This window comes from Anarrhichthys ocellatus, unplaced genomic scaffold (genome assembly GCF_004355925.1).
Source record: "Anarrhichthys ocellatus isolate YVR2014 unplaced genomic scaffold, GSC_Weel_1.0 scaffold21, whole genome shotgun sequence".
Taxonomy (NCBI): domain Eukaryota; kingdom Metazoa; phylum Chordata; class Actinopteri; order Perciformes; family Anarhichadidae; genus Anarrhichthys; species Anarrhichthys ocellatus.
Genome location: NW_022280051.1, coordinates 753,906 through 777,902, shown reverse-complemented (window position 1 = coordinate 777,902; position 23,997 = coordinate 753,906). Strand labels below are relative to the sequence as shown.

The 23,997-nt window shown below is 41.7% G+C and overlaps 4 protein-coding genes across 7 annotated transcripts in view; 1 reads left to right on the top strand and 3 right to left on the bottom strand.

Annotated features, from left to right (window-relative positions):
* The window catches only part of ube2h (ubiquitin-conjugating enzyme E2H (UBC8 homolog, yeast)), a 25,447-nt gene extending 23,758 nt beyond the window's left edge, over window positions 1–1,689 (bottom strand). Inside the window, exon 1 of one of the 2 annotated variants that reach the window (XM_031859043.1) lies at window positions 1,435–1,689. In XM_031859043.1, coding sequence (XP_031714903.1) covers window positions 1,435–1,487 — 53 coding nt within the window. In that variant the 5' untranslated portion in view covers window positions 1,488–1,689. The remainder of the gene's footprint in view (window positions 1–1,434) is intronic. The other variant, XM_031859045.1, reaches the window with a different exon arrangement.
* Window positions 1,690–2,647: 958 nt separating this feature from the next.
* On the bottom strand, window positions 2,648–7,600 carry zc3hc1 (zinc finger, C3HC-type containing 1). The gene is made up of 10 exons (XM_031859084.1): window positions 7,467–7,600; window positions 6,678–6,780; window positions 6,296–6,446; window positions 6,080–6,163; window positions 5,838–5,965; window positions 5,514–5,653; window positions 4,974–5,244; window positions 4,614–4,814; window positions 3,759–3,971; window positions 2,648–3,644 (listed from the first exon to the last, which is right to left on the bottom strand). Exons 1-10 carry the CDS (start codon window positions 7,598–7,600, stop codon window positions 3,570–3,572), a joined length of 1,500 nt encoding a protein of 499 aa, XP_031714944.1. The 3' UTR covers window positions 2,648–3,569.
* Window positions 7,601–9,920: 2,320 nt separating this feature from the next.
* klhdc10 (kelch domain containing 10) lies at window positions 9,921–15,787 on the top strand. Of its 2 annotated transcripts, none has more exons than XM_031859279.1 (9): window positions 9,921–10,124; window positions 11,912–12,133; window positions 12,263–12,417; window positions 12,539–12,687; window positions 12,795–12,879; window positions 13,028–13,094; window positions 13,176–13,223; window positions 13,435–13,574; window positions 13,694–15,787. In XM_031859279.1, the coding sequence occupies exons 1-9, from the start codon at window positions 10,049–10,051 to the stop codon at window positions 13,901–13,903; spliced, it is 1,152 nt and encodes a 383-aa protein (XP_031715139.1). In that variant the 5' UTR covers window positions 9,921–10,048; the 3' UTR covers window positions 13,904–15,787. The 2 variants fall into 2 exon arrangements, with proteins under 2 accessions (XP_031715139.1, XP_031715138.1); XM_031859278.1 differs by having other exon boundaries at window positions 9,921–10,139.
* Window positions 15,788–15,858: 71 nt separating this feature from the next.
* On the bottom strand, window positions 15,859–23,485 carry cax1 (cation/H+ exchanger protein 1). Of its 2 annotated transcripts, none has more exons than XM_031859276.1 (20): window positions 23,316–23,485; window positions 21,968–22,144; window positions 21,743–21,870; window positions 21,430–21,538; window positions 21,182–21,298; window positions 21,023–21,084; window positions 20,737–20,904; window positions 20,459–20,644; window positions 19,707–19,806; window positions 19,474–19,615; window positions 19,146–19,329; window positions 18,927–19,026; window positions 18,709–18,827; window positions 18,442–18,479; window positions 17,946–18,118; window positions 17,427–17,563; window positions 17,071–17,165; window positions 16,661–16,739; window positions 16,474–16,582; window positions 15,859–16,260 (listed from the first exon to the last, which is right to left on the bottom strand). In XM_031859276.1, exons 1-20 carry the CDS (start codon window positions 23,386–23,388, stop codon window positions 16,187–16,189), a joined length of 2,370 nt encoding a protein of 789 aa, XP_031715136.1. In that variant the 5' UTR covers window positions 23,389–23,485; the 3' UTR covers window positions 15,859–16,186. The 2 variants fall into 2 exon arrangements, with proteins under 2 accessions (XP_031715136.1, XP_031715137.1); XM_031859277.1 differs by having other exon boundaries at window positions 17,427–17,560; window positions 23,316–23,484.
* Between the last annotated feature and the right edge of the window lie 512 nt (window positions 23,486–23,997).

Genomic DNA, 23,997 nt, shown 5'->3' with positions numbered 1-23,997 from the left:
ACACACACACACACACACAAGTAGACAAAACTCATAATAGAGTAATTTTTCGATTTAATTAAAAACTTGATAAAGTTGAAAAAGGATCAAAGAACCAATTTGTTCAAACCGTTCCTTTTTAACCATGATGTTGACCCTGTTGAGACAGCTCACCCTTGTTTTTTGGGTGGTTATGACCAGCCCAGTTCTAGTCCCATATTTGACTAAGCTGCACAGCCATCCCATCAGCTGTTCTACATCCCTCCCTCTTGTGGTTTCAGGCTAGTAACAGGCTACCCAATCATTAAGCAGGTTTCCACTGTGCTGGGACAAAAACTACTTTTTTTCATAATGATCTTCTGGGAGATTTTGTGGACTTGAATTGTTATGGTTACATTTTAGAGCTCCCTCTGTCAGCCCTGAGTGAAATTGAACAATTCTACATCAGCAGGACAAAAGTAAACATGGTGACAACGACTTGGAAAAAACAACACACTTAAAAGTTCAAGCATTGCATGATGAAAACGACTGCAGGCTTAAGGACAGCAGCTGTACCACTTAACAAAACAGCTGCCACATTCATTCCGATTCCAATATGTTCCAGCAAACACTACAACCACAAGTTAGCCTTCCATGTGCCTGCAGACACTGAAGTACAGTGAGACACACACACACACACAGATCAGGTGGCCATTTTGATGTTGAAATTAAGCAGCAGACTAGCCAGCCAGTTCGGCAGCGTTACAACGTAACAATTCCAAGTGGCAGATGCAACAACACAATTAGAAAACCCTTCGTAAGGTTACAAAGCAAAGCTAATAAGACCCAGAACGCTGCAGTAACAGCGACGTTTTTAACGAGAGTAGAACAAAAGACAGCAGCATTTTTTTAGTTGACGTTAGCCTTACGTTATGTAAACAAGCTCTGGTGTCAACGTGTAAAGGGGCAGTTTAACTTAACTCCCCTGACAACAACAGGCTGGACAAAGAAACCACATTTTCACAAGGGGTTTTAAAGTCTGCCAGGTGTATTAGTGGGGCAACAAGATGAGAGAAATTCCTGGAAAAGGAGAGCATCGTTAGCGTCTGGTCGGCTGTTGCTGTAATTTACAAATAGAGACAGCAAACTAAACAGCTAACGTTACAAATATACAGAGTTTGAAAACGTTTTTTAAAAAAAAAAAGCTAATGGGACCGATCTGATTAGCCAACACAGCTGTCCCGATAAGCGACTGGAGGTTCGCAGTACAGAAATAGCGAACACTTGGCTTTGCTAGCAAAATGTTGTTTACACAAAAACACCAGTCATTCACAATGAAAGCCTTCTGCTGTGGGTTACCAAGAAAAAACAAGCAGCATCAACACATGGGTTTTGCTCATATCATATTTCCACACACATCAGGACATAACGTTAGCTGACAAGACAGCGACTGTTGTTGATGTTCAGAAAGGATACAGTTTCACCACATCGGTATCCATTCGCCTTTTACCCGGACTTGGAGACGACATTTTTCCTATTTCCACCGCAGAGCACCACTAAGTAAACTGAAAGCTAGCCCACGAAACGCTAGACAGTCGAGCAAACGGTACTATCCGAAAGTTAACATTTGTTTTCAGAAATGTCCACAGCAAAACGTCTTCACGGCTCAACGTCTCTCTGTCCTAATGAGTAGCCGAGCCTACCTAGACCTGCGCTGTTCACTGCCTCTTAGCGTTCTGACTATGGTCCTGACAAGTAAGGATCCCTCCGCGCATCACGTCATATACCTGCGACCAAACGTCACCATAAATGGCCATCTTTGTAGTTTTATATAGAACACTTTTTGTTCTGTATCTTCAATGTCATTTTATAGTGCCGTTTACGTTATTTTGATGTAGAAAGTATATAGAACCATCAAGACATAGAGGAAGCCTTAAAGTTTAGACGTTTTTCAGGGTTTTGCAATTCAGAAGCCTCATTGCTGTGGCACTGGCTCTTGCTCTGGTTTTGCATGTCTTCCATTTTTCTCCACCACACTCAGGTGATGGATACCAGCATATAACTCAAAATGTCTGTCCACAGCAGACAATACATGGAGGAATACCTTCTCCTTATGATACAAACTGTTGTGGAGGAGTTGCTGCACATATTTTTGTGGGACACGGCTTAAATCAGCTAATTTCAATCAAGACATAAGTGAGGTTGACATATACAGTACTACAGGGTACAAATGAGACCCAATGAAGAGAATGTTTTCAAGAGTGCAACAATGGCTAAAAATATACCATTGCTCCAAGGACAGCCTCATAACTACTTCGATAGCAGTCTTTTTATGTGTCTTCACAAATGATCCAGTGACAAGGCTGCTTTTCCATAAAGTAAACATAGTACAGTAATTTGTACATAGAGAGAATTCTTAGGAACATAGTGTTTGTTTTAACTCATCTATTTAAGCAAAATAGGTTAAGATGTTTGCTAATCTGAAATCACATCTATGTGAAACCAGACCCTTTCTGAAGTCATTCACTGTGCAAGCTGCAAAAACAGGTACTAAAATATGTGTGATAGCCATATCTTACTGTACTGTATTTTTTTACCTTTTATTCACAATACAATCATTTTATTAAACTCTAATTAATCTTTTCTTAAATTGAAATGTCGGTGGACCAAAAATCAAAGTGAAACAAACTTTCAGAAGAGCATTTTATTAAACGCTTTTAGGAAACTCCAAGAAGATAAAACCACATGCAAGATAGAAAGGACTGCATTAAGAGACGCACACAAAGGCAAGAAGGAAGTGAAGGAATCCATAACCTAATTAAAAACAGGTTTGAAGTTTATGGCACATAGTTCTACTTGCCTGCAGTAATCAGGACTGAGCCTGGTGGACAATAAAGATGGATTGTATTGTAAAAGAAAATAACATTTCACTACTTGAAAAGGGATTGTTCTATTCAAAAGAGAACTCATATCCACATTACCTTTTTCACGCACAATAGTACACAAAAATGATTCCTCAGTTTCTTATGCTCATCTGAGGTTAAACATTGACCACTCCCTAAATTGACTCCAAATACATTGAAGGTAAACATCGCCTTTCCAGTGTCAAGCCATTTGGCCTGTTCTCACCATAATAAGGGATTTCTTGCCTCTTGTATTCTACAGAAATCCAGACTATCATGATGTTATGACGTCCTGCTGAAGCAGAATTCATGTGAGATTAAAAATAGTAAATGCCTCGTTTGTGGCCAATCTATACGCTGAGATGTGTCCTATTACTTGATGACTTCTTATGCATACACATGATACAAGGCCTATAGAGGCCCCAATATCTGCACATCCCAATTCAAAGGTTTTATAGCCACACAAGCATCCTTCACATATTTCCCTGTTCACAGAGAAGACACTCATTCATTTGCCTAAAGACACAATTGACTTTCTTTTCCTCCAGAGCCACTTTGACTTTAAACACAACTTCAAGGGATGGCATACATTTATATGATATGACATTCCCGTCATTGGTACTACCGACTGCGCCACAAAAAAAAAAAAAAAAGAGGGCAGGTCAGTCCATCAATTCAGTGTTGTGATGCTGTTTGGATGGAAACAGTCTACTGAGATGGAGAGGAGGATGCCTGCCACTGACGGAATATAGCAAACACCCTTTTGGACTTGTCACGAGGGCCCTGGGAGGAAAGAGAGCATAGAGAAATGTCAGATATTGTTTAAACTAAAGCAACATAGCTATGTGGTGAAATTAGCACGATTTTTTGGGGTGAGAATACAAATTGTTGACTCGCCTGTCCTGGACTACCCCCTGCTGTATTGGAGTTCCTCCTCATGGGCATAAGGAGGTCGAGAGCAGCCTTCCAGCCCTGCTGATGAAGCGCTGAGACTCCATCCAAACAGGGGATTGACCCTGGATCCACATTCTCCTTCCCCACGGAGACCCAGGGACACCAGTCTCTGTGCTGAGCGAGGGGGTCAAATGTATTCCTGTGCAGGAGCCCATCCTGAAAAAGTAGGCAGTAGTTTGTAATAACAAATTTAAAATAAGTAATGCAAAACCCTCTTTCATATTTAACTAGGACTAGGATGTAGATTATACTAGCGTGTCTTGAATTAGGTAAAATACTGGATAAAGTGAGACCATGTCATGTTTCTCTCATGGTTCTTTAGGTAACAATGTTTAGATAAAGATATAGTATGTGTGATCTCATTGTGCCTTTGAGAGCTCGTCAGGGATTATGCTGATGTGATGACATTTCAAACATTTTCATAAATGTATAGCGTTAACCTGTGCTAGGACTGACAAATCACTGCTTGCAATCTAGGTGCTTTTGATGGTAATCTTCACCCTGGAATAATGTATGCCTCCTCTACCTGTGTACGTTTAAAAGACACTAGGAGCACTGACTTCCATGTCACGGATTTTCTTGCAAATGTGGCAAAAATCTGTCATGGAAGAATGAGATCGCATAGAGATAACAATTAAAAATGTGATGAACTGTGCAGCCCTATCTTAAATATTGATTTTACTTTTTAAACTGGTCTTAATGACCAGGTGGCACTGAATAATAAGTTATGAAAGTAAACGTGCGGCCCTAGTGCTGCAAAAAACAATGTGTGAAATCAGCAGTAATGTTAGTTCTTACAGGACCGCCAAATGAGAGGCACAGGCGTTTAGGAGGGGGATGCAGGCTGGCAGCGCCATCAGATCCAGAGTTGTCCCCGTGTCCTCTACCGCGAGTTGCAGACCTTTTGCCCCTGGGTGAAGAACTTTGCAGCTCTTCACTGGGGCTTGGCGAGTCTCTGCTTCGGGCACGCAAAGACACGGGGGAGGAGGTTCCCTCACTCTGTAACACACACACAACACAGCATTGTTAGAAAAAAGCAGCCTGGTGCATTCCCCTTGCCATTGTTATACACAAAGTAAAGTAATTCTGCTTAAAATGAATATGTGCATATTAGCCGAGCTTATTTCACTGTTCAACCTTCATTTGGTGAAAGCTTGCCTGGTCAGAGCGGGTGGTGTCCTGGCTCCTCAGCTTCATGCGACATGGAGTTGTAGCAGGGCTGGGTGAGGCAGAAGCAGGCTGGTCCCCCATGCCCTCATGCGGGGCTGCTGGGGCAGGACTCGTTGCTTGAGGAGGCGGGCCTATAGTGTTTGGTGAGGAGTCTCCCTCGCTTCCCGTTCCCTCCATCTGGTGGAAGTTCCACAAGCCCACCTTGCGCATACAGTACGAGCAGGTGAGGATGGGCAGGTTCATTGTGTGCAGAGTTGGGCTATGAAAGAGAAATTCATTGCTCAGACATCTTAATCGGGGAGGAAGTGCTAAAAAAAAAAAAAAAGGTTTGTACCATGTTTCTCTCAGTTAACTAAATGCCCTTTCATTCTATTTCCTTCCATGTAGCTAGTGCATCATTGAGGTTACATTTGACATTGAAAATGTGCTTCTATGTATGCTTTCTCTGGTTTATGACAATATCAAGTGTTATTGTAAGGTGTGTTAAAGTGTCTAGCACAGCAAAGGGGGGGGGGGGGGTCATCTCACCTTGCATCCCAGCCACAGAGAGAAACAATGCATGCAGCCACTTGGACAGCCAAAGATTCAGAACATGGAGAACCTCCTTTTCTTTTTTGTTCGTCCTCGATCAGCTGTAGTACGACACTGATAACATCCTCAGTCAACGACTGCAAAGAAACAGTGGACATTCATTTACATGTGAACAACTGAAAATTGTATGTTTTCTTATGGTTGAACACATGACATTATTCTACAATTAATCGGACTGTCTCTTCTATAATCTCCTGGCTAAAGCAATTTCTGGAAGAAAACGTGTTCATAATGCTTCTAAAGACTGTTCTCCTGCCTCACCATAGATTTCAGCTGCTCCGGCTTCATGGCAGGCAGCTGCTGTACAAGGAGACAAGTGCTCTGGAAGCGCTCTAAGAAGGCAGTGAGCAGTGCTGATGGTTCACAGGCCGGAACCAGCCAGAACCGCTCTGAAATTACATCAACATTCACCATAAACATGTGGATAACTCAGGGCAAATTCAGCTTAAATGGCGTGACAATCTTTTTAGTATAAACATGCAATAGGAAGTTCTTGCTCCTACCTGGGCATGGAAAGTCAGGCCAGGGGCAAAACTTCTCATGCTGCGTCCGAAGCTGCCTTGTTATCTCCGCAATGCGGCTTCCATCTATAGAATAAAAAGAAGAAAAGTTGCCTGACCTTTCATTTCTTGGCAGACTTAGATCATCATCAGCATAACCGTGCCAAAGTAAAGTGTGTGTGCCCTTGTCGTTTTTCTGTAAATTTAAGCTTGGCTCACATTTTTCAAAGTCTAAAGTCGGTTGTAGTGCTGCACAAAGGAAAACCTGGCAGCTGGAGCACTTGAGCATATCACAGCCAATGTTGATCCAGCCATATCTGGCACACATCAGAGGGGACAGTGTGCGGGGTTTTCCTGCCCATTTCAAACAGTGCCACGCTAAGGAAAACTTCACTCAGACACAAAGCAAGCATCGTCACATTCATTATTACTCTGAATAAAAGAACATTTACTTTTTATGTGAAATATCAAAAAACATCAAAATCATAGATTAACAAGCGCTGTCTTCATTAATGATCACACAGTGAGCCATTAAAAAAAAGAAAAAAACATGGCTGCCTCCTGAAACTGGACCAAAAGGTCAAAATGAATAAAAGGATATTGAATAAGTTTCCACTCTTGAGAAAAAGGCGTCTTTGTTCGTTGCTTCACAGGATACTTGAGTGTTGCTTTTTACTTCCAGAACTTTCAAATTTCCTTGTCCACTGAAATCCACATAGAGAGAAAAACAGATCGTCAGTTTCCACGTGCACGCTTCATATTTGAATAATAACAAAAACATGTAATTGATTAAATCTATGCATACTGTATATTGCGAGATTCCTACTTTCTCCTAATAACCCTGCACAGCTAGACATGGAGGCTTATTTGGGGGGTGAGCGGTAACACGCGGTTATGTAACATTTCACCTGAATGAAACAGCTCCAATTTTCCTTTTCTGCCTAACACGATCTGTTTGCTACACTAACGCACAGTAGGAAGCCAAACCAAATGCCTTTAAACTAGCCCTGGTGGCTGGGCAGCAAGTGGACAACACTCCAGGCGTGAATAGCAAACTAATGAGGGTACCACGTTCCAGTAAAACTTTCGGTTCCCACCCCCTTATCTGTAACTGTGCACGGGAGTAGTCGCACAATGGCTGCCATAACACATTTGCCCGGTATATAGACTAAATACAAGCAAGAATAACAACGGTGTGCACGCTCCCGTTCCTGGCATACAAGCTCCTAAATCTGTGGAGACTTGTCCCTCTTCATATTACGCTGAGTGAAGGCGGCTAAAGAAGCGGAGCTTCCAGGCTAAGTGGCTAACCAAATTAGCTAATGTCAACTTGTTTCCCCGGCCCCCTTTAAATCAAACAAATAGCGCGCGATTGTTTAAAAAAATGCACCTGTTGGATCCGATATCCGTGGACGACACTCCTGCATTGAGGAGCTCACGAACTTTCTCTGGAGATGCAAAAGAAGACTTTTGTTGATTAGTGTTGCCGAGACGATCCCCACGACTGCCGCCGAGAGTCGCCATGATCGGCTCTGTAGTCCTCCGGAAAATACAAGCTGGCACCGAACGTTCCGCCTTGTAAGACCCCCACCACAGCACACGAGTGGGCTCACAGTCACAGACCCAGAGTCGTATAGAGGGATCATACAAAATAAACGGCTCTGACTGGACCTGCATGACTTCTTCACTCCCGGCATCATTTGAATTTTGTTGTTGTTTCACTATCAGAATTAAATTTATAAATATTTATCAAGAAGGATATTTTTTTTTCATTTGACATAATGAGTTACTTTATACAAAGCAGGATCCGATTTAAAAGCTGTTATCCTTTTACACTTAATTTATTTTTCATCCATTTTGACATATATTTCCTAGCAAGGAGATACAATTTAATTTAAAGCACTCTTATAACACTGGGAACGTCAGAGGAATTAATTATCAGACCCTTTATGTAAAAGCGGTAGTAGGCTACTGTGCTCTAAAAATACTCCATCACAAGTAAAAGTCCTGCATTCAAAGTCTTTAAGAAGTAGGAGTATTATCATCACATCCTCATTGTCAGCAGATTGATAACCAACTCATGGATCAGTCTCCTAAGTCTCCTCCTCCCTTCACTCCTCCACTCACTACCACGTCATCTGCGTTCACCTCAACCGAGTACATTCTTGTAACACCAACCTTGCTGATAACGAAGACGACAAAAAGAGAGAACTCTCTCGGCTGGGCTGATGAGACTGATGAGGTCAGCAAGGTCCCCAAACGTTTGCCTCCAATATTCCCCTCTTAAGAACATCTCTAACAAGCTGAAATCAGGGATAAGGGAGCTGGATGTGATGTGATGGACCTACTGCCTGGTACAGTGGTCCTCACCAACACCCAGAAGCAGACTCATCTTCTGGACAAAGTGCACTCAACTAAATCTGCAGATTTATCAAATTTGATTAACCTAAACACGTGTCAGGTCTTTGGCAGGTAAATCATTTCTAAATAATGATTTGATTATCCAACACAATCTTAATTTGATGTGTTTAACTGAAACTTGGTTAGACCAACAGTAGTAGTAGCAGTTCTTATTAAGGCAACACCTCCCCACTTCATTTGGTGAGTAAAGTACGGTGCATTAATTAAAGAGTTGCCATTTTGTGCAATAATTCTATTAAGTGCAAGCAGGTGTCTTATTTGGGAAATATGTGTCTTTTTAATCTGTCAGTTGAGCTGTAGGCTACATGCCACCTCAGTGCGAACATTCTTGATGACTTTGCTGAACTGCTATCATCTGCTTTGACTTTGAGTGTGTAGTTATTTTTGGTGATTTTAACTTTCATGTTGACAACCCCCAGGACAGCAGCACGAAGGAACTTTGTTGTATTCTGGATGACGACAGACTGTTTGAGCCCACACACAGTAAGGAGCTCCTTCTGGACTTAATCATCTCCAAAGATCTTAACATTGCTGAGGTTGAGGTGACTGATGTTGCTCTTTCCCTCTTTTTTCTTTGAGATGACTATCACTGTGCATGCACGTTTTCAAAGTTAGAATCAGTAAATGGCATATCACTGAAAACACCAGTCAGTTATTCGTTCAAGCTTTCTTTTCCAACCCCCTGCACCCTTGTGGGTCTCAGTCAATGAGTTTGTGATCATTTCAGTCCTAAAATTACAGATGTTTTTGATGCCATCGCTGCCATTAAGTTAAAGGTAGTCGCTGGTTAGAAAAAAGCATAATGGAGGTAAAAAAAAAAAGTTAGTGTCAAAAAAGTGACTGTAATCTGTAAAGTAAGATTTTGCATTTATGATTTAGGACTGAGAAATGCAAGACAGTCCTTCTTGTACGACTGCCAAAAACAATAATGATGCACATTTCTTATTTGCTACTGTTACATGGCTGAGAAACCAGCTGCCCACTTTTTCACAATTCATTTTTAATTGGTTCTAGCATAGTCTAAACTGCATTGATATTATTTTATAAAGTTGTTATTATGCGTTTTTTCCAGATATTGTTGTGGGCCACAGCTACCGGTGAGGATACTGAGGTCATGTTCTTGGTAATATTTCTGGGAATTTGGTGTTTTGATGACATGAAGATAAGTTTACCTTCTAAGATTAAAGACATATTACCTGTGTTAATATTACAAGTGTTCGTAGTTCATAGTGTAAAACTTTCACTTTATATTTAACCACATGAATAATATCCAAACAGGTCCTTGGACCATGCACTTAGACAGAGAGAGAAAAAAATGTTGTTGTTTTGGACACCGACACGCGTAGTCCCGCCCATCTCTAATGACGCGAATTCCTAATAACAAGCCTCCTGATTGGCCAATTGTCTGACGGCCGGGGGGGGGTAAACATTTGTGAATGGCTTCATACTGACTGAGATGTGGAATGGTTTATAATGTTTTATCAGCACTTTAGCAGATGTTGTTTTTATTCGATGTGACGTCCTTCAGGGCTGGATTGTAACAGGGAAACGATGTCGGACACTGAAGGCGCTCGCAGTCCAGACCAGCTGAATAGATTCCAGAAACTGAGACACAGGCCGCCGCACGGTGAGACGTTAGCAGGTCGGTCAACAGCATGCTAACGATAGGTTTTAACTGAACGTTACCGTATTCTGCCTGTCAAATAAACACGGTGTGACTGAGATCAGCTGCTCCACGTACCCCCCTCTTTGCGTGTTAAGAATGGAAACGTTTCCCGTAACCGCTACTGCCCGCATTGCTAAGCTTAACGCTCAAGCTAGCATCTAGCTAGCATGCCTGTTTATCTTTGATTAGCTTTATAGCCACCATATATTATGTGTTACTAAATGAATGGAGATGGTAGCTTAGTCATAGTCGTTGTAAAAACGTGTCTTTCAGCTGCACAGGTAACTTAGTTATAGTTATATGGCCTCACACACGATCATTGATTAGGTTTTATAGACCTGCAGTGCTCCCAGGAGATTCAGGGCTGGGGACCAAGTATTGATAATAATCATCTATAGTACTCAATGGACATAACGTTACATGATTGAGATCTGTCATGTGTGGAGAAAGAGAGTCTTTGGCTCCTAACATTTTCCATTTGGCTGTTAGTATTAGAGTTATGTTGTGGTACATCGTTGGTACAGATCCTGGTCATGTTCTGTTTTCTTTCTTCTGTTTTGTTGTTGTTGTTGTTGTTTACCACAGATATATACTGCAGCTGGCAAGGCCAGTCACACCTGGGGCCAAAGCACAGTCACACAGTCCAACTCAGGTTCCTCTGACTGGTATCGACACGCAGCTGCAAAACATATTCAATGGCCTTGAAAACTGATAGACATCATTGTCTCGCATGTCAGAAGTGAATGTGACACTCCCTTCGAGCATGTGGTCATGCGTAGCTTTCTGAACACACTTTTAGCTGTTTATTTGGGAGGGTTATGCCTCCAAGTTTGGTCAAATATAGCTCTTCTTCCTAATGAGTCTGAATGCGCTATTTAGTCCTCTTTACAAAAGCGTCTGCCAGTAAATCATGGCCTGTTACGATTCTGAAATATTTGATTTAGGTGTGAGACAGTGATATAAAACTCGCCAAACTTGTGTTGGGTTACTGGCATTACATTTATATCAGTGGGGATGTTCAATCATGCCGTCGCTCTACATTCCTCTACAAACGTGATCATTAACAATGCATTGGTTGGCTGAAACATCACTGTTCTGAGTTCTATGTAGGTTCTATTCTTAGTACATTAAACAAAGGTACATTATTCTATTTGGATTAATGTGCTCTGCAGTCTGTCATCGTGTGCCTGTTTATAGAAAACTGCTTATCCCTCAGGCCAAACATCTTAGTGTTGTGGTAATGTTTTATTCCCTGCTATTTGCAAAGCTTTCCTTATAAGGTAAAACATGTCGGCCTAGCAGATGATGTGGTGACTGTGTGATTCTGTATTTTAAATACAGCACTGTATATGAATAAACTTGTCTGTCAGCTTTAGTGGCAGAGTGCCATTTCATTTGGACTGCACTACATACACCGTATAGTGTAATGAGGATGCACCGATCGCTTAAGTATCGTTTAAGGTTTTTATGGCTTATTATCTCCAAGCAGATGTATTTAAGTTGAGATTCAACTGTGTGTGAACGCAATGCACAAAGGAATACGTCTGTCTTCAGGGCAGGGCATGTTCAACCTGTGACTACCTGTGTGCAGGATGGTGTTTCCCTGCTTTCTGTCAGGCGCATTCTGTGACAAGGAAGACCGATAAATGCCTTATCATGATTTCCCAACGTTGTGGCTCTTGTCTAGTATCTCTGTTAGTATGCCCCTCCCCTCCTCATCCTATGAAACTTTGTTCCTCCCTCTCTAGGTCATCGTATGCCCCCTGCCCGCAGTGGGCATCGCTGTGTTGCGGACAACACTAACCTGTATGTGTTTGGAGGGTACAACCCTGACTACGATGAGTCAGGAGGCTCAGAGAATGAAGACTATCCGCTGTTCAGGGAACTTTGGAGGTACCACTTTGCCACCGGCTGCTGGCAGCAGATTCGAACAGAGGGCTACATGCCCACAGAGCTGGCGTCTATGTCAGGTGAAACATTATTTAATAGTTTTGAACATTTCAATACTTACCATTAGTATTTTACACACAAAAGAAAAAAAATCCAGTTTTCTGTTAATGTGTTTGTATTTTGAGTTTGGTGTTGCTTTGTTTCCTTAGCTGTTTTGCACGGCAACAACCTCCTGGTGTTCGGTGGCACCGGGATTCCCTTTGGTGAGAACAATGGCAATGACGTACACGTTTGTAACGTGAAGTACAAGCGATGGTCACTGCTCAACTGTCGGGGGAAGAAGCCCAACAGAATATATGGACAGGTAACCTCATAAATCACTCCTTTGATTGTTCACTGGGTCAAATTCAATTATGGGTTTTGAAGTATTGAGACTGGTCGTTGGATCCAGTGGATGTACAAAACTCTGACACTTTATTCCTCAGGCTATGGTTATTATAAATGGCTTCCTGTACGTGTTTGGAGGGACGACGGGTTACATCTACAGCACAGACCTGCACAGGCTGGACCTGACCACCAGGGAGTGGATTCACCTCAAGCCCAACAACCCTCCAGACGACCTGCCTGAGGAACGGTACGCCTTCATGTCGCCTGAATGTGCTGCAGGAACAAACCCGGCCAAAGGATCTTTTCAGCAAAGTAAAAATTCCATGACATGGCGTGCTATTGTGTGTGTCACAGGTACAGACATGAAATAGCACATGACGGACAGAGGATCTACATTCTGGGAGGAGGAACGTCCTGGACATCTTACCCTCTGGACAAGGTACTACACCACTAAGGGTATACTCACCAAAGACATTTAACTGTGTGCCAGACAGAATTTTAAATTCAACATACTTATTCCAGTTTATGCTACAGTTTCAATCTAAATCACTGCTAGACTAACAGTAAATGTTGTGTCTTTTTAATAGATACATGCTTACAATCTGGAGACTAATTCCTGGGAGGAGATTTCAACTAAACCTCACGATAAAATAGGTCTGTATTCTGCACCTCACTTTTAACGAAGCCTGTTTTGTTCTCTTTCGCAGCCTGCTAAAATGTGTGTGCTTTTGACAGGGTACCCTGCTCCTAGGAGATGCCATAGCTGTGTACAAATACGAAATGGTGAGAACCTTTCAATAATGCTGTGCAACCAATATCACCAGATTTCTAAAAAAAAAAAAAAAAAAAAAGGAAGAAGAAATCCTACTTCTGTAATCCTGCTTCAAAGATAAACTGGTGCTCCTGATATCGCATCCTCGTATGTTTTGAAAGTAACTTCCTGCCATGCACAACTATGTGAACACTATCTAACCACTTGTTTTTTCTGATGTAGATGTATTCATCTGTGGAGGCTACAACGGGGAATTGATATTAGCTGATCTGTGGAAGATCAACCTGCAGACTTTCCAGTGGAGTAAACTACCAGCAGTGATGCCTGAGCCGGCCTACTTCCACTGTGCTGCTGTCACCCCAGTTAGTACAACACTAACCGTCTCTAATCACTTGTCAACTGAGCTTAGAACCTCGGGTAGTAAACGCTACACTGAATATAATATTTACATCTTCCTCTCTTTACTTCACTCTGTCCCAAGGCTGGCTGTATGTATATCCATGGTGGCGTAGTGAACATCCATGAGAACAAGAGAACTGGCTCTCTGTTTAAGATCTGGCTGGCTGGGCCCAGCCTGCTGGAGCTATGCTGGGAGAAGCTCCTCAAGGCCTTTCCCCACCTGACTTCACTCCCCACCATACAGCTGCTCAACCTGGGCCTCACACAGGAACTCATTGAACGCTTGAAATAGGCCGCACGGCGGAGGACGGACAAATGAATGGATGGGACAGACTGGGAGGAGTTGAGGTCTGACAGAGCACAGAATTCAATTCATAGCAAAATTCTCTGGAAAACACACTCTCCCTCCCCTGCCTAACGTAGCCCCGCCTTAAAACCAAAAACAATGGGATGCCTTTTTTTTTTTTTTTTTTTGCTGTTTCAGTGAAGATAAATTAATTAAATGTGGAATGTTTTATGGATTTTACTCAACTTCCCCCCACTTACATGATGCCTTTGTGTCAAGCTAAACAAGAATTCCCTCTTATCCTCCAAACTGTGACAGCTGGAAATACTTTATTTTGCCATGTCATATTTTCAAGGACCATCTCTCAAATGTAAAAAAGAAAAAGATCTGCCTTCTCTAGTACTTTAAAAAAATCTGTGCAAAGGAAGAATGCATGTGTATTTATTTGAAGGACTACATTTCTTTCATCATCTGATTGCTGTTTGCACACTTTGTCTTGCATATTTGTGGACGTTTACTTTTTAAATAGATCTCATAATCAATCTATCTTCTAAGTCTGATACATGGAAGACGATAGTTTTGCTAAAGGATCATGCCAGTGTTTTTGCACATTATAGCCAATTTAATCCAAATCTCATTTATAATTTGTTTCTGCCAACATGCTGTTTTAGTTTTTTTTTTTTTTTTTATAAAATGATTTTGCGACCTTCCAGGCAGCAACTTTCAGAAGCTTGAGACTTGTACATTGTTGAAGTTATGTTACATTGCATACATTTGTCATAAATTAAAGCAGACATGATATTCACTTTGAGGGATTACCAATCTTAAATATCTTTTTAAGTTGTTTTCAGAGTATTTGTGGTAAATTAGCTAAAACATGCAGAAACACTGGATGCTCTTAATTAGTGTAACGGAGGAAAGGTTCAATGCTGGATTCGCCCATGTCTGAGCACTTGTATTTTCCATTATACATTATGTTACAGCCTAGTCTGCAAAAATGAATAAGGGTGGGTATCTTCAAAGTTGTTTCATTACCATGCCATTTGCTTTCAGGTCTCATTTGTACACCAAACCGTGCAACACATCACTGTGAATCTGGTGCTCTTTAAAATTAAATTTAAATGCTTTTATTCAAATAAAGACTTCATTCTATTAAGACATTTACTCCCTTTCTGTTGATGACACAACATGTTTGGCACAGGGAGTTGCTTTAGTAGCATGATGATACCAACATTTCTTTTTACTGCAGTGCCTTTTTCAGACTTTTAATGAGGCTGATATTTCATCAATAGGCAGTATAAGATCTTCACATATCTAGACAAAAGGGTTTATGTTGTAAATTGTGTTTAAGAAAGTGAATATTTTAGCTATTTTTGACCAAGCCGTTGAATATAATCGCTAAACATCTTGGTGTCAAATAACTTTCATATGCTGTTTCAAGGATGCAGAGACTTTGTATTCTCTGTTAAAAGCCAGACGGTAGACTTAAGGACAGGATGCAGCATATTCGGCCTTTTGGGTATTAGTCCTAACAGCACTTGATAAAACACATACAGTTACTATGTGTAATTCATTAAACAGATGCCAAATAATTGAAACTTGCATAAAGTGATTCTAATGATGAATGAGAGGTAAGACCCAGGAAGGGATGTTGCTCTATGGTTTGATCTGCCTGCACTACTTTACATTACATTACATCTTTATTTATGTTCAACATAAAACTACTTTGTGCATGATGTCATTTCCTGCTTTTAAAATTAACATAATCACTTTTACTATGGGATATAGTTTTAAAGATGACCACTAAAATGTTGTACAGTAGGCTTGTGTGAATGTTGTGTTGGAATAATGTCAATAAAAGTGTTCTGTAAATAAAAAAATAAAAAAAAACTATGTAGGAAGTGAATCCCTGGTTGAAAGAGTGGTCTTATTTCACAGAAGTTTTGTAAATGAATGCATTTATTATGTCCTGTATAAACCACTTATTACAATATATTGGAACCATAAATGAATACCACCAATTTACATAAATGCAAGAGCAAAAAAATTGAAGTTACAGATTTTTACGACAGCCAGAAGTGGGAATGTGTTCAAGTGTGCAAAGCACCGCTCAGCATCACATATTGACAAGAAGCAGACAGCTGTACGCCTACAACTCTGCTGTCAACTTTCAAAACTCAAAACTCAATCCAAAATCCCTTTCCATGTTTTGTGCCACTGAATCCACAGCACCTGCAGATGAAGTAAGTGTATTTCTGTAGTGGCTTAACATGTTCGGAGCCAAGCAGGTCAACAAGAGGGCGGAGGAGGAGCAAAGAAGTAAAGGGACAAAAGGATGAGGTAGACCACCACTAGAGCAGTGCCTGCAAAGGAAACAGTTGATTATAATCTACATATCAAGATTAAACTTTACTAAAAAACAGACCGCAGGCACGCTTCCTCTTACCTGCTCACTCATTACTGCATGGTTTAGAAGTTAGACATGACTAGCTTGCTAACACATGTAATATTCTCTCTTGGTCTCTTAAATGTATGATGTCCATATCTAATGTGGAGAAATCTGCATCCTGACTTACCCTGAAAGTAGTCACATTTTCCATCCATGAAGATGTAGTTGACCAGAATGACACTGAAGATGCTGGCCCAGAGATGAATATCACTGAACACAAGCACGAATCCAACATCCTGGGGAGGAAAAAGTCAGGATTGAAACAACTGCATTTTGTTAGGAAATCTAATATTACACTTTTGAATGGAACTTACATAGAAGGCATTGAAGAGTACGAGCAGTGGGATCTGAATCATGCAGACCTGTACAGCAATGCAACTGCCCACTTCAAGGCTGTAGCCAAAAACACATTTCAAGTTGAAAAGTTGAAATGTGTTGAAAACACTCTTGTTAATTTCAACAAAGGCTCAATCGACATTGGTATCAACTTATGGAAAAAGAATGTTTTAACAGCATTACACTTTATGCACAATGTGAAAATCTATATTCATAAATCAGTAAAATAACAAATTAGACATCGAACCATTACATTTTCATTATTTATGCATAAATTATATATTTAATATTACCAGATCTATCATTGCTCAAGTGTGGTCTTTATAAAAAGGGGAAGAATTCAGGCGATAAATAAAAACTATACTTCAACAGCACAGTGTACCCGTACCTCAGGCTGATGTTGTTCTGCAGTGCAAATTGGATCCCATTGACAATCTCAGGAAGCTCTGGCACCATGGCCAACACGGTGACACCGATGAAGTACTGCAAAAGGTGGGGCAGCATCAAGTACAAAGACACACACTGAGGTACACAATTCTTTGTCCTCAAGTCTAAACACATCCGTTAACATCGAGGCTCCATAAAAACTACATTTCTTGGATTTGGCTTATCAAAAAGGTATTCTAGCTTTTGAACGTCAACTTGATTGGAAGTTTGCATTTTCTTCTATGACCAAGAACCAATTAAACTCTGAATCTAAGCAACATTTTGCCTTCCTCTTTAAAGAAAACAGCATTTTAATACCTGGGAGATGTAGGAATGGGTCAGGATGGGCTCTATGTTCTGAGTGCTGAGGTCAGCGCAGCAGGCCATCAATATTGTGGCAGCAATCAGCACTCCAAGAGCCCTCCACCGGGACCAGTGGACTACATGATGAGCTGCTGGTTGAATACACATGATAAGCTTACCGAATTTTTAACATTTCTGAATTACTTCACCGTAGCAGAAGGTTTTTCCTCCCCTTTCACATCCAGCCAATCGAGTTCAAAGTCTGAACTTTCTCCCGTGTCTAGGTTCTTCACCCTCACATGCTTAAGGGTTTTGTCATGCACAGGCACAACTTTACCTCACTGCAAGGGAAAGGCTTTCCTCACATGCACAAATACAGTAGGCAACAGGCATCAGTGCTTCGCTATTTCATGCTCCTTCACCCAAAACACTACGTGCACACCACAGACACACCTGTTGCAACGTGGCCGGTGGAAACAATGCTGGCATTAATACACGTGTTGGCTACAAGGTGATGGCCAGTGGTGACCTCACCAGTGGGGTGGTAGATGCCGGTACCCTCATGGGCGTACTTAACACCGTGCGCATGGCCCCCTTGACCATCGCTGATATGGATATCATAGATGTGGGAGTGGGTTTTCAGTGTGAAGATGAGGCCGATCAGGTATGCAGCAGGCAGCAGCACAGAGATTGTGTACACCAGCGGCCTGGAAAACATTTTTGTATTTAATAACTAGTTAAAACACTACCGAGTTGATAACTTTAAAACTACAATTACCGCCTCGCATCATGTTGCAGTTTACATCCACGTCTGTCCAAATGTCTTTATCTTATTCTATTAGACATTTGTGTGAAATCTTCATAACTCTTCAGCTATGACCAAAAACGTGGTCAAAGTGACCTTTGACCACCAAATTCCCTCCATGCGTTCCTGAGATATCGCATTCACGAGAATGGGACGGACGTACAACCTGAAAACTTAATTATGCTGCAAAGTAAAAATAAATATGCATGTAGCACCTGGACTTACTCAATATGGGACAGGATCAATTGTGGGACAGCTTGACTCTGTTCAAAACAAAAAAAACAATATCCTTTTGTTAACCTTTTATATAATCAAACTGTGGAGAACCACACATATTTAATCTTCATGGTAGGAGTGTGTAGAATGTGTCAATAGAAAAAAAATAAAGTAATTTAAGCACTGCAAGCACAAATCACACTGCTGCTCCCCCCGTCATTTCCAAATGCAGGTACAGTGAACAAAACTGGAATGAAAAAGTGTTTTTAAACTCACCGTGTTGTAGTGACAATTTTTGCAGACGAAGGGCACACTGCCATTGCCTGGGATGTTGGTGCAGCTCTCACACACCAGATTACTGAAGGCCTTTGAGAAGAGGGTGGGAGCGAACACACCTAGGGACGATATTACAACATGACGGTCAGGTTTCATGAATCCGTTAGTAGAGGACAAACTGTATGAAAACCAGTTACATGTGCAGCTGCCATCCATACCTCCAACGGATATGAAGAGTAAAGCTGAGCTCACTCCGGCTGACCGACTGTTGAATCGTTGCTCCCTGTGCTTAATGCCCCCAATGACCATACAGATACCCTGTGCCGTTGACAAACACAAACAAGTCAGCAAGAGGTTTAGAATCATATCAGAGGATCATAATGCTGCATGTTCACTGATATGTACATGTGTTCGTTTTGTCCTTCTCGGGCACTCACAGGTACAAACAGTATACACCCGAGCAAGGTCCCAGTGAGCGCTGCTTTAACGATCTCCTCATAACATTTGGTGCCTGCATTGTGTCCGTGCAGCAGTGCTGTGATGTAAAAGGTCATCTCCGAGATGGAACCAAACGTCGCATTCACCACTGCTCCCACTGCGAAGTTACTCTGTGCAGAAATGCTGCGGGAATATGCAGTTATCAATAAAGCAACCATTTTATGTATAGTGCATCATAATTCATGATTCAAATTACACCTCCAGTATGTACTTTCTCTTTTCATTCACATTCATCTACTGGCCACAAATTAAAAAAAACAACCTTACCTGGCAATACCCATGCCAATATAGTAGGATAGGGGAATGATAGAGGTGATGGCTGTGGCAAACTTGGTCTCTGCGCTGCATAAATGGTGTTCACGGTCAGTATAGCCAATAATGAGAGTGATAAATACCAGGGGGAGCAGGTCTGCAGGGAACAGAGACTTAAGGAGAACAAATGGACAGACAGCAGTACTGTATTTACCATGTATATCTGCAGAACTGTGCAAAAAGGATACTGAGAGCAAAAATGTTGATTCCTTGGACAGTGTATTTGTAGTAATATGCATTGAAAGCATGATAACAGCACAAGAGGACTCTGGTCTCACACCCAAACGTCTGCAAAAGAGAACATAATACACTCACCTCAAGTTACAAATTCATTCATTAGATGCAAACAATCAACTAACGGGTGAGGTTTAAAGGGCCAGTTCACACAAATCAAAAGAAAAAAACCCTTTCTCTGCTTTCCTCTAGTGGCATCAGCAACACGTCTTTCTATGAACAACATCCTGGTTACTCTGGATAGTGCATCAATGTCAATGTCAATTTTCATGTAGAGATATTTCTATTGAAGTCAATTCCCAATGACAACTGTCCAGTGTTAAAGGTCTCTGAACATTTGCAAGTTATGTACAGTACATGTTACATACCACTTGGGGGAGCTGTGTTCTTTGTGATTTGATTGAACTGCCCCTTAAAAGCAATTAGTAGATGCATGGCGAGCGCTTCAGTTAGATGTTGCCGTAGCTAATAAGGCGACTATAAAAACCTTGCAGTTCATGTTTTGACAAGCATGACCCGTGCTGCAAAGGAAGGAAAATATTGCACACATTCCTTGCCTTGATACCTCACCGAAAGAGATACCTTTAATCAGTTTGGACTTGTTGATACTTCCGGCACCTTAGTTCAGATTAAGCAAAGTAGAGCAGCTGCCATCTTGCATTAATCTCCACTAACCACTGACATTTCATTCAAAATGAATGTGTACCTTTTCCAGTCTGTGAATCTGAATGTCCTCCGGTTCCATGAGCAGGACGATGGTCAGTGCGCGAGCGTTCATCTTGGCTACAGGTATAGTGAAGACCGGCAGCCAGGAGAGCAAACAGGCCAGGGAGTGGACCACAGTCAGGACAGGGTAGCCCAGCAACAGCCAAACATAAGTGCTGATGCGACACTGCAGAGAGGGACAAAGAACAATTTGAATCATACAAAGAAATATTAATAAAGCTATGATGCACCAAGTGGTTAAGATTCTGACTTTCTTACCCAATGCCTCAAAGTTCTTCTAGCTGGTGGTTCTGGGACAGGGATCACAACAGGGATTGGGGAAGACATCAGAAGGGGCGCAGTGTCCTTTTCCCTACTGTCTTCACTGTCTTCAGGAATGACCTCAAACTTTGGAGGCTTTGCAGTAGATCTCTTAACATCATCAGCCTGAAAAGGGCAGAGACGACAACAGGACATCACTTGTTGGCAACATGTAAATAGCACGTCTCAGCTTCTTTTGAGACACTTAAATAGTGGAATATTATTATACTATCGAACAAGTTACCTTCTCTATCGACTTCCCAAATGGCCAAATAAAGTACCACGCCATCATTAAACAAAGTTTGCCTGGAAAGAGCAACAAGAAAAGAAATGTCACGATGTTCCAGATTTCAGAGGACATTACAATACGCTCAGTGATGCAGCTAGTTTTTAGGATACGTACCATAAGGGGCACCGACGATTGTTAGAAACATGACAGGACAAATGAGGAGGTAGATTAAAGATATCCACCATCCAAATAAAATGACATAAAGTATGTTCCCAAAGGTGGCCACTGAGCCTGGAGGAGAGGAGAGATCACAAACGCAGGTTATTGCTTTCCCCCGGAACAACTCCGTATCTGCCTGTATGAGTATGTAGGTCCTGTTAAAACAGAATGAATGCGCAAAGATAGAACATGAAGAAAAAGACCTTCTTGAGGCTTAACAATGCTAAGATCAGAGTGGAGCTCTTTGATGATGTCTGATCGGTCTTCAATGGGCTTCTCCGTTACATTGCCCTTCCACTTTCTGAAGCCAAACTGGAAAAAAAAGCGTGAATTTGGATTAAAAGTATGTCACATGAAACAAAGAATGTAAAAACAGTCTGGTATTGTTAACACATAACTCAGTTCAACTCCACATTTTCCCCTTCAGCCATGCATACACCCCCTGCAAAGGATACCGAGTCATTAGGTGCAAAATGTTGGGAGTGAAAGTGTCGCCTTAACCCAGTCGTGTCCCACCTTGTAGTTGTTGGCCTCCCTGTGTGCCTCCACCTCATTCTCAGCTCTGATTGTAGTCTTTGTGGTGCCCTCATCCCAAACCTCCTCTCCATAGCGAGAGGGAGTAGATTGTGAGGTACCGAGTCCTCCTGCGGTAGATCACAGCTGTGAGAAAACTCTTCCACATGGCAAGATGGGAAAATATCCCACATGATAATCCCCCCCCAAAGAAACTGGGACACTCACCTCTGTGGACGGTGAGGAAACATTTCGGTGTGTAGTGACAGAATTGGTGGGCAGAAGCAGCCGGGGAGGGCGTCTCCGCTGCGCCTAGATCCGGATGCTGGGGGCCAACGCAGAGCAAATCAGTTTGCCACTGTCGCCGTGGAAACTGGGGATGCTGTTCAGGATCTACAGAGTTCTCTGTATAAGGAAACATCACGGGGGGGGGGGGGGGAGAGCTACGGATTTAAAAAAGGCACAGCACATCAAGCAATCTCTTGAAATAACTTTTTGCAAATTGTGCAACAATGCTGAACCAAGACAGGAGGTGGTGCATTGAAATGATGAATCTACACACAAAGTCGCCTCACGGCGGGGTATCATTGAATTAGAGGTGTAGAGCGTGATTGACGTCCAGCACCAATGCCTTCCAGCCATGGAAATGTGTGTGACTAACAAAAACCTCCTGAGAGTCATGCAGTGTCCCCCTCTTCCCCCACTCTGTCAATTGCTGTCTGCTAAAACCGATCACATTATAAATGCATTGCAACACACACAATAACTCAGTCGACTATGCTACGGTTTGCAATTAAATATAGAAGCATGATGCTTGTACTGTAAATAATCCATCTGCTTATAATGTTTTACTCCCAATGTGTGATGTTTAGGATTTAATGGTGCAATGGTCAGATTTCAGAAGCAACTAAAAGCTGATGCTTCAGACTCACACATTCATAAATAATATTCCACAGAAAGCTGATATCTACTTTTGGCCTGGCGCCTTTTTAAAACTACTTTGATAGTGAGTTGGCAACTTCATGAAAACAGCCCAAGCCGAGGAATGCAAGTTTGCAACAATCAATGGTTGCTTATTTTTCCTTTTGTCAATCCACCAAACTAACATGATGTAAACAAGATGAATAAACTACATTATGATTGAACAGTTTTGATCATTGCAAGGCAAAAGAACACATGCCTCCGATTTCGGACACAATCCTGAACCTGTCTGAACATTTAAAAAAAAAGGTAGGCTGCACCAAAAGTAACCCCAGTAACGTTTAGATGTTTATAATGAATTCAATTATTCTCGGAATAAAGCGACTTCTGTGGAGTTTGACAGTCAAACAGAAAGTCCTCCAGGAAGTCCTCTCAACGTTTAGCTCAGACCGGAGGGACGTCTGGAAGCACAGGTGACTTTGATGAACGCGCTCGCGACAAAATCAAGTCAAATGTAAAAGAAGCAAAGAAATCAACACAAAACGTAAAGAGAACTTCTGACAGCCCGGGTTTTAAAGGGACAAATGCAGGAGGGGGTTGTCGAAATGGAGGTGTGAGAAAGCAGCTTTCAGAAGCAGAAGTAGTTTGGTCTCACCTGAATCCGCCGCGGATCTTCTCCGCAGGTTCTCCACAGCAGCTGGCGTCAATGAAGACTTATTGTGGGACATTGTGTCTGTCCGAGTGTCGCTCCTGTGTCATCGGTGCGTCGAGGGTTCCCCCCCTTCTTTATGAAGTCTACTGTGCGGTCACTGCAGGTTCCTCACGGCGGAGGACCGACACCAGCAAACACGGAGAGGGGCGGGGTGAGGGATGGAGTAGCTGGAGATACCGCAACATTTTAAATCTGATTTAACCCCTGTGTCCATTCTTAAAGGCCTCCTCTCTTCCTCCATGTGTTTTCTTTCTATCTTCCTTTCTGTAGATACATTTGGATGTTTATTTTTTATTTTTAATCTTTGGATCCTACTGTGTGTAGGATTTGAAAATGAGCAACTTTAACACCCCCAGTGCCAGAATCAATGAAGTGTGACATTGCAGACAACAGCAAACTATGCACGTTCTTACTGCGTTGCATACTGTTATTGTTTTTGTAAAAATCAGAAGCAACATATAAAACGTTATTTTGTAGGAAAATATAAGGTTTTAGAAAGTAACATTAATATGTACCAATACAATTTGAACTTTTTGGTTCATGTTATACAAATTGAGTGAAAATATATGTCATGTAATCTTTGTTTGTGTTAAGAAAATGAGGGATAACCTGTAAAAAAACAGGA